This window comes from Leucoraja erinacea, chromosome 19 (genome assembly GCF_028641065.1).
Source record: "Leucoraja erinacea ecotype New England chromosome 19, Leri_hhj_1, whole genome shotgun sequence".
In the NCBI taxonomy this organism is placed as follows: Eukaryota; Metazoa; Chordata; class Chondrichthyes; order Rajiformes; family Rajidae; genus Leucoraja; species Leucoraja erinaceus.
In genome coordinates, this window is record NC_073395.1 from 38,569,131 (window position 1) to 38,586,151 (window position 17,021).

General features: G+C 39.5%; 1 protein-coding gene across 1 annotated transcript in view; it reads right to left on the reverse strand.

Moving 5' to 3' along the window:
- The window catches only part of LOC129706510 (F-actin-capping protein subunit alpha-2), a 44,181-nt gene that overhangs the window by 7,191 nt on the left and 19,969 nt on the right, over window positions 1-17,021 (reverse strand). The window contains exons 2-8 of the mRNA XM_055650865.1: window positions 15,960-16,023; window positions 14,729-14,780; window positions 13,984-14,047; window positions 12,007-12,213; window positions 7,624-7,703; window positions 6,946-7,024; window positions 4,496-4,567 (exon numbers count right to left, since the gene is read on the reverse strand). Coding sequence (XP_055506840.1) covers window positions 4,496-4,567; window positions 6,946-7,024; window positions 7,624-7,703; window positions 12,007-12,213; window positions 13,984-14,047; window positions 14,729-14,780; window positions 15,960-16,023 — 618 coding nt within the window. The remainder of the gene's footprint in view (window positions 1-4,495; window positions 4,568-6,945; window positions 7,025-7,623; window positions 7,704-12,006; window positions 12,214-13,983; window positions 14,048-14,728; window positions 14,781-15,959; window positions 16,024-17,021) is intronic.

The window sequence follows — 17,021 nt, forward strand, 5'->3', positions numbered from 1 at the left end:
ACTCAGTATCCCGTACCTGCCTTCTCTCCATACCCCCTGATCCCCTTAGCCACAAGGGCCACATAACTCCCTCTTAAATATAGCCAATGAAGGCCTCAATACCCTCTGTGGCAAAGAGTTCCAGAGATTCACCACTCTCTGTGTGAAAAATACATTTTAGTTTCACCATGTAGAAATTACAGCTGTTTTTATACATAGTCCCCCCATTTCAGGGCACCATAATGTTTGGGACACATGGCATCACAGGCGTTTGTAATTGCTCCGGTGTGTTTAATTGCCTCCTTAATGCAGGTATAAGAGATCTCTCAGCACCTAGTTTTTCCCCCAGTCTTTCCATCACCTTTGGGAACTTTAATTGCTGTTTATCAACATGAGGATCAAAGTTGTGCCAATGAAAGTCAAAGAAGCCATTTTGAGACTGAGAAACAAGAATAAATCTGTTAGAGACATCGGCCAAATCTTAGGCTTACCAAAAATCAACTGTTTGGAACATCATTAATAAGAATGAGAGCACTGGTGAGCTTACTAATCACAAAGGGACTGGCAGGCCAAGGAAGACCTCCACAGCTGATGACAGAAGAATTCCCTCTATAATAAGGAAAAATCCCCAAACACCTGTCTGACAGATCAGAAACACTCTTCAGGAGTCAATGACCACTGTCCGCAGAAGACTTCATGAACAGTAATACAGAGGCTACACTGTAAGATGCAAACCACTGGTTAGCCGCAAAAATAGGATGGCTGGGTTACAGTTTGCCACAAATGTACTTAAAAGAGCAACCACAGTTCTGGAAAAGGTCTTGTGGACAGATGTGACAAAGATTAAATTATATTAGAGTGATGGCAAGAGCAAAGTACAGAGGAGAGAAGGAACTGCCCAAGGTCCAAAGCATACCACTTCATCTGGGGTTATGGCCTGGGCATGTATGGCTGCTGAAGGTACTGGCTCATTTATCTTCATTGATGATACAACTGCTGTTGGTAGTAGCATAATGAATTCTGAAGTTTATAGACGCATCCCATCTGCTTAAGTTCAAACAAATGTCTCAAAACTCATTGACCGGCGGTTCATTTTACAGCAAGACAATGATCCCAAACATATTGCTAAAGCAACAAAGGAGTTTTTCGAAGCTAAAAAATGGTCAATTCTTGAGTGACCAAGTCAATCTCCCGATCTGAACTCAAATGAGCATGCCTTTTATATGCTGAAGTGAAAACTGAAGGGGACTTGCCCCCAAAACAAGCATAAGTTAAAGATGGCTGCAATACAGGCCTGACAGAGCATCACCAGAGAAGACACCCAGCAACTGGTGATGTCCATGAATCACAGACTTCAAGCAGTCATTGCATGCAAAGGATATGCAACACAATACTAAACATGACTACTTTCATTTACATGACATTGCTGTGGCCCAAACATTATGGTGCCCTGAAATGGGGGGGACTATGTATAAACCAGGGCTCGAAATCAACAGTTGCCCGGGAGTCACTGACCACTCAAAGCGCCGCCGGGCAACCTAAACACCGAGTCATTTTGCCCGGCTTGGCAACCAGATACTGGTTTGTACCGAAGACAGACACAAAAAACTGGAGTAACTCCGCGGGTCAGGCAGCATCTCTGGAGAAAAGGAACGCAACGTTTTGTGTCGGGGGTGACGGCTGTATTTCATGGGAAAGATACTAGGTGCGGGGTGAGGAAGGTTGGAGTGAATGACGGGCCCTGCACAGCGGCTCCATCTCCTCCTCCCGCTCGCCCTGATAGCGGCCGCCGTTTGCAAATCCGCTAACGGATTCAATACAAACCCTCCCGCACGCCGAGGCCGGGAGGAGGGAGGGAGGGGGAGGCCTCGGCGTGCGTGCGGGAGGGCGTGCGTGCGGGAGGGTTTGTATTGAAAGCGCCGTTAGCCCATTTGTAAGCAGCGGTCCTTATCAGGGCGGGTGGAGTGCGGGAGGAGGAGGAGATGGAGCCGTTGATTCTCCTGCCACCCTCCCCCCATCCATCCTGTACTGATCACCCATCCATCCTGTATTAATCCACGCATTCATCCCGTACTGACCCACCCTCCATTTACTCTGCACCTTCCCATCATTCATCCTGCAGTGATCTCCCATTCATCCTGCACAGACCCTCCGATCCACACTGTACTGACCGCCCCCCCCCCCCCTCCATTGATCTCCCCTCCCCCCATCCATCCCTCACTGATCCTTCCATTCAAGAAGAATGGGGGGGGGGGGGGGGGGGGGAACAGTCTGAAGAAGGGTCTCGACCCGAAACGTTGCCTATTTCCTTCGCTCCACAGATGCTGCTTCACCCGCTAAGTTTCTCCAGCCCTTTTGTCTACCCCCACCCATCCCGTACTGAACCCCCCCCCCCCCCATTCAACATCACTGACATCCCCCGTGTTCTCCCCTCACAATTTTACCTACTCCAACCAACACGTACTAATTCACCTGCCTCAATCCATCTATTCTGCACCGACTGCCTTCTCACCCCCCCGCCATCTATCTACCCCGCACTGATTCACACACAACCCCCTCCCTGACCCTATTATCCTGGAAATGTCTTCAGAGCGAACATTGACGATGTTTGATAAAGGAATGCAATCTAATGAGTTTTAATTCCCATTATTTGTTTTAATCCATAAAGATGGATTAATTAAATTGTGAACACGTGGAACATTAAAACCGCAGTGCTCGATTGTCACTGCTGCCGTTGATACATTATTACAGAATTCATTTTAACAGCAAATCAATGCTCTCAATATGGAATATCAGTACTGTAGTTATTTAATGAGCAACATTCACAACTATACGTACGCATATATGTTACCATGGTCCAGGATTTATTGACACAGGTTGATCATACGCTGAATAATCCAACCACATTTTTGTTTGGAAGTGGAAAGAACTAATAGTAATTGCATTAATTGCAATGTGTAAAAAGAGTTGAGATACTGTCTTATAATTTTGCCGCATGTCATTGTGGGACATATCATGTCTTGATTGATGAATATGTTTAGTTTGTGACTTTATTTAAAGCAGAAATAATATGCGAGTGCTTCATTTGAGTATAATTCAGACTGGTAACTACGCACTTCGTCCGAGCACATTATCGCACACGTCATGCAAGCCATCTTAAATGATACTTTTCTTAACTACTAAACCAGGTTCGCTTCTTAATAAACAGACACCACACAAACTGTTTGGTAGACCAGTTCAAAACTTTACTTAACATTGGCCGATGGAAGGGAGCGAGAATTCCAGCTAAGTGACCAATGTAGACACTTAACTGTGCTCAGCCACCTTCCCTTAACAACAGAATTACATTGCCTTAAATAGGTTTTTTTTTTGTCCCCTTAGCACATTCCACAGACATTAGTCATGGTCAGAGGTACAGGAAAAGGTTTCCACAGAATGCATCACATCAAAGGCCTTTTGTTTACATCGTACAAGATATACTAAAAACATTGGCCATTTGCTTTATTGCCTCTTGCTTCAAAGATGTGACCAGCTATGTCTCTCTTCCTCTATCGCATCCTCCCCCATAAACATTGGTCATTTGGTTTATGGCATCTTACTTCAAAGATATCTCTAGCTTCTCTCTGTCACTTCCTCACTTGGGAGACAATGTTATAGGATTTATTATCTCACACACACCGCAACCTGAGGAAAGCCTAATTTGACACTAAATATAAGCTGTAAGCTAGCCCAGAAGTCAATTTAATATCTTCTTATATTTTTAACTAAAATTCGGCTTCATCAAAATGACCACCTAAACTGTCATTTGACAACCTAAAAAGCTGCCAAGGTTGCCCGGCTGGCAACAGGGAAAAAAAGTTAAGCGAGAGCCCTATAAACTCTGCTGTAATTTCATGGCGAAACCAAAATGTATAAAAATGGCCTTTATTAAAATCTGACAATGTGCACTTTAACCACGTGATTTTTTAATATTACAAATCTTAAATTGTGGAGTACAGAGGCAAATAAATAAATTATAGTTTTTTTGTCCCAAACATTATGTAGTCTGTTCTTGATCTAAAGGCATGGGGAAAGGATAAGATCAGCAACAGCTACAATTTCCATTTGCTATTTCTAAATCCTATTGGAATACTTACATAGGGATAGCATTGGGTAAGGATTGATGCTTTTCCCAGCAGAGTTTTCAGGCAATATATCATCTATGTTTACTTGGGTGATGAATCAGCCTTAGGGCAAGGTTTCAGAGATCTGCTGGCACTCCTTAACAGCTGATCACAAGATTATGCATTCAATAAAATAGTATTGTGGAAGAGAAAAGGCAGCGATAAAAGGTGTATGGCACAGTTGTGTGTGGCAGGTAAATTGCCAGTATATATCTCTCTTTATGCAAAAATATATATGTAATACACAAATAAATATATATGTAAGAGAAATTCTCAAACCCAAGATTTATGCATGTTAAGTATCAAAGATACAAAGAAGAAAAAGCAGTATAGCAAACCATGGTCTTACTTACAGTGACAGACAAAGTTTCCTGTACATCTTTATGACTGACCAGTTGAACATTGCCATCTTCATAATAATGAACCTGAAAACAAAACATAAGGTTTGGATGTCACATTCCAATTTGAAATTCTTATTAGATACACCAAAATTTGACCAAAGAAGAAACACATTCCTTCTCCCAACCTACCCCCACCCTATACACCCTTACAAATAAAAAGGGAAACCACTCTAAATTTAGCTCCAGCAAAACTTGAGAACCAAAAACTTAAAACCAAATTTAATGAAAAGGAAAACACCCAGGTTAAATAACATTGAGGAGTGTTTCAGGTCAATGGCCTAAATTCTGATGTAAGGGCATCAATCTGAACTCGATTTTGTTAACCAGACAATGCTTGATCCAAGTACCTTCAACTTTTTTTGTTATTTTAGTGTTCCAACATCTACAGCGTTTTACTTTTGTAAATCTGCTTTTTAAAGGGACAATTTCAAGCATAATAATTTTCATTATCAAATTTTCTATGATAGAGATTTCTGTGATATATCCTGACCACAGTACCACAAACTGACCTTGGAGCTAAATAATATAGATGGGTCCTCATTTCACGTTAAAATGTGGTGCAAAGTGTTAACAGGTCATTATCTTCTAATTAAAGTACAACAGATTTAATAAACTAAAACATCCATCGTTGGCGATTCAATAATCATAGATTAAAAGCACTTGATTTTAAGGTTCATCTAAGACAGTAACACCTCTTACAATAGACAATAGGTGCAGGAGTAGGACATTCTGCCCTTCGAGCCAGCACCGCCATTCACTGTGATCATGGCTGATCATCCACAATCAGTACCCCATTCGTGCCTTCCCACCATATCCTTGACTCCGCTATCTTTCAGAGCACTATCTAATTCTCTCTTAGAAGCATCCAGAGAATTGGCCTCCACTGCCTTCCGAGGCAGAGGAATTCCACAGGTTCACAATTCTCTGGGTGAAAAAGTTTTTCCTCATCTCCAATCCAAATGGCCTACCCCTTATTCTTAAACTATGGCCCCTGGTTTTCGACTCCCAACATCGGGAACATGTTTCCTGCCTCTAGCGTGTCCGATCCCTTAATAATCTTGTGTTTCAATAAGATCCCCTCTCATCCTTCTAAATTCCAGAGTATACAAGCCCAGCAGCTCCATTCTATCAACATATGACAGTCCGGCCATCCTGGGAATTAATCTTGTGAACCTATGCTGCACTCCCTCAATAGCAAGAATGTCCTTCCTCAAAGACCAAAACTGCACACTCCAGGTGTGGTCACACGAGGGCCCTGTACAACTGCAGAAGGACCTCTTGGTCATTTATAAGCAGAGCAAACATAAATGGTGTTATTATAACTCAACTGAACATTGTCCCACCCTGAAGCTAGAATCTATCTTGCTATTTCCCCTTTTTTAATAACCCCAGAGACCAAATATTGGCGTTGATTTTTGTTAAGATCAAGTTTTTAAAAAAAAAATCAATTTCTGCATAAAGATACTCTGGAATATACAGGAGAGGAGACCAAAATTAATACTACACCTTTGTGCAGCCCATCATTTGGGAGCAAGCTGGGGTAAAGAGATTCAGAACATGCAGCAGCTTAATTCGGTTTTGAAAATGACTGTAGATAGAGCCCCAATGCAATTTGTGCATCAATGAGATTAAATGAAAAGCAACATTAAAATATGACCCTAATAGGAGGTTTCTGCAAAAATATTTAAGTATGATTTGTTAGGCAAGTGAGCGAGTTACAAATATCTACATGCCCAGTACTGAGCCCACATTGACTCCACCCTCACTACCTATTCCCATCCCACCAATGATCACCTGGCCATTTAAAGGGATAATCTCCATTCACCAAATCAACTTGTAGATTTCTCCCTACTTCACTTCAGCTTGCTGGAACTTTACATGTAATACTTTAATACTCATGACATCAATTAGATTAGTTTGCATTGGAAGGTCAGTGAAGTCACATAAAGAAAATGATCTCATAAAATATTCAATAGGACATATTCAAATACTAAATACTAAAGTAACAAGTAATAAAGCATAAAAAGTTGGACGAGTGTCTCGTTGTAACACAGTTAATATTAAAAGTATCAGAATGCCATAATGTTTGATCTGGATCTTCATGCCCATGAAAGATCCAGGAAAGGCAAATCGGTCTGAGACAAATGCAAGATGTGAAAAAATTATTAAAAAAGCATCATTTTTTAAAACGATAGTTTTAACAGAGACATTTCGCAAGCTTTTTTTTAACATTTTCAGGATTTATAAATCAATACCACTGAATTATTCAATATTTGGGCGATCCCATGATTTGGATGCCAAGAGCCTTTTCCTCATTACAGCAAGCTCGTTTTGTCTTCAAGAACAATACTTGGAGTTAAATATAGGTTATGAATGATCCATAACCATTTAACATTACCAACCTGAATCTTCAAAATGCCTTCCACCTGAGTTGATGAAGAAGTGATAGTAAACTTCCACTCTGATCTCCAACGTCCATTCCTTAATAAATTAACAGAAATGAAGATAACATTAGTATTTCAAATGTGCAAACTGCAATCATTTCTCAAAAGAAAAATGCAGTTAGGATATTTGGAAAGTCAACATATTTATTGTAAAAAATATTGAACACTTGGATTGTATCAACAAAAAAAATAATTCAGTTTACCAGATAATTCATATTAAAACCAGGAAACAAATATAAAATGTGGCATAAGCAATATTTTTAAATTTTCAATGTTGTGTGCGGCTGAAGGGGCCTTCATTGTCAAATATTCATTATACGACCTACTTACTCCCCCAAATAGATGTGAAAGGTATTCAGTATATAAATGCTATAAAATCCCTGACATGTATATTGCTTCCAAGGAATCTAAATAAAACCAAAAAAGGACTGCTTTATGCACCACTAATAAATGTATTAAAATGAAATGCAAGATATAGCATAATTTGAACATTCATAGTCAGGCAGTCAGATTAGCAGATAAATTCCCTTTTCTGGAGCTTTCATTAATTTTCTATTCTTTCTCTGCCTTAATGCCTTTCTTATAAAAGTGATAAAACTTATCTGGTATTACTGCAGCACGATGAGATCAACATACCAGAAATTTTTGGGTTGGAACTGATGGCTCTCAATGCATACTATGATAGTTTGATGGCCACCAATCGTTTTCCCATATACCTGGAAAGAGAACATTATTTAGGACATTCCAAGTTACATTAAGTGACTAACACACTAAGCAAATGCACTAAAACCAAAAGTTTCTCTCATGATTACATTTGTTTGGTGATCAGGTGTTAAATTCAAATCTGCTGGATTGCCTGGAATGATTTTTTTTGGATGAAAATACAAATTGATGCACTCCAACCAAAATGTGCTTTGTTGATGAGGAAAGCAGCAAATGCACCACATTCTACGAAGAAATAAGATTTTCCACTGGATGCATTTCAGCTGCTGATTATGTTTGAACAAACCCATGATAAACAAGAAATTTAGTTTAAGCCAAGTACCATAAATGTTGTAGATATGAAATTTATAATGTGTTAGGAATAATAAGAAAATCCAGAAAATGGTGATGTTCTCTGAGAAAATGAGCTAATGTTTCATGTCAATGATAGAAACATTAGAGATACAGGTTCTAAGATCAAGAAAATCAGATAGGACCATAGAGAACAAAAAGAAAATATGATAAAATGAAAAGCAGGGAGATTAAATAACAAAGAGGCAATCTTGGATCTGGTCCTGTGTAATGAAGCAGGATTAATTAAAAATGTCAAATATCTGGGATGTCAAAATAACGAGTGGTTGAGTAACTCAATGGGTCAGCAGCATCTCTGGCGGACATGGAGAGGGGATTATGTTTCATGTACCTGACTGATCAAACATTGGTTGGGATCCAGACTCCCCCAAAGAAGTTGCCATGACCTGGTGATTTACTCCAGCCCTGTCAAGAAAAATTTATTCATGAGATTCCAGTATCTGCACAGTTCCTGGCTCAGTGAAACTGGGATGTCAAAGTAGGGCATAAAGCACCAGAGATAGTGGGAGGGTAAGGATCATGAAATGACCCAAAAAATAACTAAAATTAATTAGATGCTAGAAATTTCAAATGAAGTTTGAAAAGTTGTCCAAATAAACCTCACTGTCACTAGTAAATGTTGAAGCCCTGGACAGTGGGGTGGACAGAGGGAAAATGGTAGCGATTGTATCTCCTGCAGTTGAATTGATGGAATAAGGAAAAGGAGATGGTGTTGACACAAATGGAGTGATGAGCAGTTCACAAGATAAATAGTTCCTTTAGAACACTGAAGGGGAGATGAGACCAGTGATGTTATTTGGCAAGGCATGCAGGACATTGTGGCGAGGAAGATACATTAAATTTGCTATCTGGCAAGGCGAAAGGCAATCTTATCCTGCTTCTCAAATGGACAACAGATAAAGAAAGGAAGAGCAAGAAATAGTTGATGGCTATGTCAACATCAGTTGAAGATAAAGACAAGCCAGAAGCACAGGTATAGAAATGGAATCATAACAAATGCAGAAGCTTTCAAAAATAGAAAGAAACCTTGCAGAAGTAGGAAGTGCAATCAAGGTAGTTCAGAGAGGAAGAGAGCCAAAAGCATTTGATTGATAATGCTCGCTCTTTTATCACTGAAAAGGAGATAAAGTTACAGGAAATAAAAGCTGGAGACAGACTTTGCAAAAACTAAGGATGGAGACTGGCAGCAAAATCATCCAAATATTTTAGTTAAGGATGAGTCAATGTACCACACATGATAGGAACCCAAGTAGGTTAAATATCCAACAAAGAAACAAGCATGGTATGAAATGAAGGTAGACAAAAATGTTGGAGAAACTCAGCAGGTGAGGCAGCATCTATGGACGGAGGAAATGGGCAGCGTTTCGTGTCGAAACCCTTCTTCAGAGTCTAAAGAAGAGTTTTGACCCAAAGCGTTGCCCATTTCCTTCTCTCCATAGATGCTGCCTCACCCGCTGAGTTTCTCCAGCATTTTTGTTTACCTTTGATTTTCCAGCATCTGCAGTTCCTTCTTAAACATTGTATGATTCTCATCATATGGTTCTCATAGTAATAGTTTATTTTGAGGACAGTGACTGGAATTAAGATATGTTACACAATATCAGAACAAGTGGCAGTGGGAAGCAGGTTAGGCCTCTGACAAACTCCTTCCAGATGTCTGGATAGGGGATGTAAAGCTGCAGAGGGATTGGCCATCTTAGACAAAAATGAGAAACTTGCAGATATGAAACACAAAGAGCAAAGGATGTCAGAAATGGGCCATACACTGGACTTGGACAGGAAAGGAGAGAAGAGATGAGCTCTACAGGAAAAGGGCATTTTAGAACATTGGGTCTACGAGGACAGGCCTGCTTTCTGATCTTGGAGAGAAAGTGCAGGGAGGCTATGGATGGTAGCAGAGACTCTTGAAGTTAGAAGCGATGGTAGAAAGATGAAGTTAAATGGAAATGTACGGAAAGCCATGGCCTGGTATTCAAAAGTTGGCTCATTGTCAAGAAGGAGGTATGAAATGGTTTCAAGAAAGATGGCAATCAGCCTCTACAAGGTAGATGCCACTTTCTCCATAAAATATAATTGACCCTTTAGGCAGATTTAATCATAATGTTGTGGCATGTCCTTTGTGAATGGAATGCTACAAGTTGTAGTCAATATCAATTGGACAATGTCAATGGAATTTAATTAGAAAATATGAATAGAGATGCATTCTTCAAAAGAAAATGAATACAAGGTACTGATTAAATATGAAAAAGGTAACAGCACAGTGGAATTGCAGAGATAAAAATGATCAGCACAGGAAATAAAGCATTTTTGCAACATGATTAAGATGATAACATGGATTATCTAGGGTTTAAGAAGGAACTGCAGATGCTGGAGAATCGAAGGTTACACACAAAAATGCTGGAGAAACTCAGCGGGAAATGCAGCAGCAAGTCTATGGAGCGAAGGAATGTAGGCAACGTTTGGACGGGGAAAATGAAATTGTTCTTCAGAATGAATCGGGGGTGGGGTTTGTGGGCGGGGACAAGAAAAATAGAGAACACTGAAGGAGGAGGAGCCCGAATTTGCTGGGGGAAATGGGAGGAGACAGAAGGGGGATGAGGAAGGGAAAGGCAGGAGACAGCTTCTCAAGGACTAACAAAATTGGGAGAATTCGATGTTCATGCCCCCAGGGTGCAGACTCCCCAAACGGAATATGAGGTGCTGTTCCTCCAATTTCCGGTGCTGCTCGCTGTGGCCATGGAGGAGACCCAGGACAGAGAGGTCGGAGACGGAGTGGGAGGGAGAGTTGAAGTGCTGAGCCACCGGGAGGTCAGCTTGGTTATTGCAGACCGAGCGGGGGGGTTCGGCGAAACGATCGCCCAACCTCCGCTTGGTCTCACCGAGATAGATCTGCTGACATCTAGAGCAGCGGACGCAATAGATGAGGTTGGAAGAGATGCAGGTAAACCTCTGTCGCACCTGGAACGATTGCTTGGGTCCTTGAACGGAGTCGAGGGGGGGAGGTAAAGGGACAAGTGTTGCATCTCTTGCGGTTGCAAGGGAAAGTGCCCGGGGAGGGGGTGGTACGAGAGGGAAGGGAAGAATTGACAAGGGAGTTATGGAGGGAGCGGTCTTTGCGGAAGGCAGATATGGGGGGAGATGGGAAGATGTGGCGAGTGGTGGGGTCACGTTGGAGGTGGCGAAACTGACGGAGGATTACTTTTTGTATGTGACGGCTGGTGGGGTGAAATGTGAGGACTAGGTGGACTCGGCCCTTGTTGCGAGTGGGGGGGATGGGGAGAGAGAGCAGTGTTGCAGGGTATGGAAGAGACCCTGGTGCGAGCCTCATTTATGGTGGAGGAGGGGAACCCCCGTTCCCTGAATAATGAGGACATTTCAGATGTCCTGGTGTGGAACGCCTCATCCGTGGAGCAGATGCGGCGTAGACGGAGGAATTGGGAGTAGGGGATGGAGTCCTTACAGGAAGCAGGGTGGGAAGAAGTGTAGTCCAGATAGCCATGGGGGTCAGTGGGTTTATAGTGTATGTCGGTCAGAAGTCTATCACCTGCAATGGAGATAGTGAGGTCAAGGAATGGTAGGGAAGTGTCGGAAATGGTCCAGGTGTATTTGAAAAAGTGCCGGATGGAAGTTAGTGGTGAAGTGGATGAAGTCAGTCAGTTGTGTGCGGGTGCAGGAGGTGGCACCAATCTAGGATTATCTAGGAATGGAAACTGCTCTTGGATGAAGAATATTGAAAGGAAATGATCTTATCCAGAACACATTATTTTGAGGTATACTTTGATGACAATAATAGTTATCTCATCTTCAACTGAAAAACAAAATCACAGCCACAAAGTGTCAGTTGGATAAGTTAAGAAATTGGTTGAACACAAACGTAAATAGGTGTAATAAATAACATGGATTCAATACTACTAATTCAGAGCAACTACTAAATGAAATACTTACAGTGCAGACACCATTTGCATAATGTTCTTTTACATATGCTCTCATTGCAATATCCACGGCACTTCGCCAGGATTCCAATGCATTCTCAACATCATGGGGCTTAGGATCACTTGCTTCTTTTCGTAAATGGTCAAATTTGAATGAGATCTTGTTCCTGGGATCCAAAAATCTACCATTGCCAAGATCACCGTGCTCCGTTATTAACACCTATAATTAAGTATTAACAGCACCATATTAAGAGCAAGAAAACAACAAGGGGCTGATTTTCTTAACGTGTAAATTAAATTTCATCATGAAATGATCAGTTAGATCATGCATTAAAATATATCGAATAATTAGAATATCAGTCCTGGATTCATGTCAAATTCCACCATTATATTTGGGAATATAAATTAATTGAGATTTTAAAGAGTGCAAGTGATATTTACTGTGAAATAAACCTAGTGATCCATTTGTTTAAAGTTTATCCATTAAAAAAAAAATTACAGAATTTGAATATTAAAGGCCAGGAATATTAAATTCAAAGCGATCCAGCCGACCTGTCATTGCTAATCCATAGCAAGCAAGGAGCTTAGCTCTGTCTCCTTTTGAAAATGTGCAAATTACTCAAGTGCATCATAGCACAATAACAAATATAATAAAAACAGGAAGAACCACCAAAGGTCAATATTGACATTAAAGAAACCCGAAACAATTCACACATTCCTTCTCTCCATAGATGCTGCCTCACCCGCTGAGCTTCTCCAGGAACTTGCTAAGTCGACTTCAAACCAAACTTGAGCTTGATAAGTGAAATTGCAACAGATATGTGGAACCTACACTTGCAATAACACTGCCAAGTCATACTTTGTTCTGATTTGGAATTATATCATTCTTCCATTATCTCTGGAACAGACTCTGGAAATGCTGTATCAATTAACAGCATGGAGCTCTTGCACCACTGGGTCTGCAACTGTTTAAGACAGCAGTTGTCTGGTACCTTCTCCACGAGCATTATAGGAATACATTGGATGCTATCTTAAACAATGCCTCAAGAGTGAATATTAAATCTGGCATATCACTTTACCACTGATGTTACTTTTTTTCCAAAGTGTTGGCACTTTACAGATAATAAATGGTACCAGAAAAAACGAATTTACAAGTTCAAACTACAGTGTTAGTTAGGAATATCCTGCAAAATTAACTGCTTTTATATTCAATAAATTAATCAAAGTTTATCTGTAGAATCATAAATTCTAATTAAGAGCAGAATTTCACAATATTATTTATTCTCATCATCATTGAGTTTCAACCAAGTGGGTAACAGAATAGTAAACAATTTTTAAAATGTTTAAATTGTCACAAAAATATACAGTATTCAAAATACCCCCTAGAGGATAAATATTAATAGCAAAAACAAATGGAAATGATCATAAATATCCTAGGTAAGTCAGATGACGAGGGAGCTGCTCTCTCAGATGCTACCTAAAAATAAAAGCCATCGGTGACCAACAAATTCAGTTCTTGATCGGGAATACTTATTTAGGATCAAGCTGGAGTGCGTTAAATTTGTTTCGCTTGGAACAGCGATGGCAAATGGGGGCACCTCAGTAATACAAATTTCTGAATAGCATGGATTAGGTAGATAAGAGGAAACCTATCCCCTTACCAAAGGATTCTCAAACTAAAAGACATGGGTTAAAGCAATGGATTCTGAAGAAGAACCGTCTCATCCAGAGAGCGATTGGAATCAGAAATGAGTTGCCTGAATGGGCACTCACAACATCCAAGTCTCTAGATAAGCTCCTGAAATGCCAGTCCATAGAAGGCAACAGACCAAAGGATAGCTAAATAGGTTGCGATTAACAATACTTAATGGTTGGCATGTACAGTTGGCCGAAAGTGCCATTTGTGCTGTATGAATCTATGACATTTACATTACCAATTACAGTTCATGTTATTTCAACATCAGTTGCAAGACCACAAATTATTTCATACCTGATCATCATAACCATCAATTTTTGCTGGAGTAAACTGGTCCACATTATACTGTGCAAAGGCACTGGAATCAGATTATGAATAAAAGAAAAGGTTACAGAAAGTCCAAATCCCTAAATACAGTTAATTTCATTTTTTTTTTAAAAGATCTGTGATGGGAAAAAATCTGATAAAAAGCAATAAAATTCATTAAATACATTAAAACAGTCATCAGGATTACACAGAGGTAGAAAGCTTTAATCTCAAATTCAGGAGACAGAGAAACAATGATCAAGTGTAAAATCATGAGGGGTAGAATAGACTGAGTTATGTCCCTTATACAAAATTATATGTAAAGAGTGATAAGGCATTGCATTGACAGGTGCAAAATATCCACAAACAAGTCTCATTTTTGCTACTTTTCATGTACGGTGGCAGGCAATATGTATCTAATACATTAAATCTGCAAAAATCATTGTAGTACTCCGATCTTTTTACTAGGTCAGTTTTATGCAATGAAAATACTGCAGTGTCCTGGAGCTCCAAGCAAATTTGTAGATCAACTGGCCGAAACCCAGCAAAGGCTTACAGGCACATCTTTTTATAAACTTTCCAGTGTAATCAGAAAAAAAAAAAGCAAATTTGAAAAAGAAAATTTCCCCAAATTCAAAATACAGTTTGCATTGATGATCAGTTTGTCAAAAATCCTACTAAAATTGCTACAATTACTCAAGGTTCACTTATACCAAACCATATTTCTACTTACTGCGCTGTACCCTCCCTGAGAAGATTGTCCTCATTGAGAAGCAACCGCACATCTGGAAGAAAATTTAATAGATGTGATAATGTCATTAATAGACAAAAACATTCATTCAAGGATTAATATAGACAAGTTCAGCTAACTGTCTGCATTTATAGCAGTAATAAGCATTCAAATTAGTACCATACAATTATACATAGCAAAATATAAATTCATTATTTAAATATATTGCCTGAAATTGCATTTTCAAAGTATCCCAAAAATAAATGCTCTTTACATGGTCAACATCCCCCAGGGGTTTGCAGTGAGTGCCTTAAAGAAATGGCTAAAGGCCCTGAAACTCTAGAATCAAGGCTGTTTTTTAGCATAGCAATCCCACCAGGGACATAAACAGTGATAGAAGTGAGATGAATGAGAGACTGGGTGAAATGTGAATACAGAGCAAGGTAAAAACGTATGAAAGAAGCAAATGACATTTGAGGAGCCATAGATCAAATCTCAATAACAGTCATAGTTATAGATGTACTACACGGGCAATTATTACTTTCCTTCTGCAGGGCCAATAGAAAAAAAATGGAGACTCACTGGAAATAAATACTCAAATAATGGCATACATGCATGTGCTATTTTTTATCATGACAATTTACCAACAAAAACAGAGGTGTCAATTGTTGCATGGGTAGGATGAATACTTAAGCACATGAACTAAAATTAATTCAAAAATAACATATTTGGATTAAAGTAACAGAACACCTATTGTGAAAGATGTAGCATTAATAAACTACTGGTCAGATGAGAACACAACCTATGTCCTCGTTCCAGTGGCACTTTGGGAGCTTGGACCTCTTCAGTATATGTTGCAATGCAAGAAAGTAAGCAGCATGCTGATTTCTCCAGCTCAACCCACACACCTCTTCCCCCCCCACTTTTCTCAAAATTGTGATCTTTGGTGTAAATATTGAATAATCATGTTTAGTCACTACTCGATTATTGATTCTTACTTGATTAGTACGGGTATCAGAGGTTATAGGGAGAAGGCAGGAGAATGGAGTTCGGAGGGAGAGATAGATCAGCCGTGATTGAATGTCGGGAGTAGACTTGAGGGGCCGAATGGCCTAATTTAACTCCTATTCCTTATGACCTTACTTGATTATAATTAAATGGAAATGATCAAACTTTCAAATTGGGATCCAAAGAAAAAAAAATGTTACATTATCAGCAATTTAACAAGACTTACCATTAAAAACTTCATTGAATTCTCCTGGTGGAGCATGAATAATGAAGTTTGCCGCTATGCGTACCTGTAATTAAAAGTGTGTTTCTAATTAATTTTCATCCTCAACTTAGGCAAGGTCTAAAATAGCTTAATTTTTACCTCTCCAGAAATGTATATACAAGATTTTTTTTATAATTGGGGTAGAAATGGCAATTCTATTAAAACTCCAGATGAAAATGAACCAGATTTCAGTTGTATTCCCAATACAACCAAAACCACTGCTTATCTTTATTTGTGATATATCAGCACTAGATACTACACAGGTTTAGGTCTAGAGGGGAAAGATTTAAAGGTGACCCGAGAGGCACACTTTTCCATAGATAGTGGTCTATGCAACAAGTGGCCAGAAGCAGTTACAATTACAATGTTCAAAACATATGTGGACAGGTTAACGGATAAGCATGTTTTAGTGGGATATGGACTAAATGCAGGCATTTGGGACTAGCATGATAAGACACCCATTACTGTCTTGTATAATTGCATTTATGATCTATAACACCATCCCAAAGTTACCTTCCTTTTTTTGGCTTCCAAAAAGAACTAAGGAAAAAGGCATAACACAAATGCGATGCATTTAATGTTGTTATAAGTTCCAATGACAATTCTGTTTAAAAAAAAAATAGAACTTTGATATAGGGCAAATATTGTTAATTACCAGTAATCAGCAAATTGGCCTTGGTTGAAATTCACAACGTTGTGTTTTTGTTCTCCCATCCCATTGATGATTTTAATTCTCTATTTGTCAAATTAAAATCAATTATGTGTTGCAATTAAAATTAGTAATTAGCCAATTTAGCCAAGTGTGGATCAGCACTACTATGTGACATCTCCAGATGATAGAAATGCATTATTACCTCAGTGCTGGTACTGATTTCAGTCTGTGGCACACTGCTTAGAGGGGAAGAAAACCTGCAATGTCTTTCAGCCAACAAGTGGAGTTTTGTGTAAAGGTCAGCCAGCCAATTTCTACATAGAGCTAGACCTATCACTACAGATGAAGTTGTTTGAGAGACAAGTACTGGC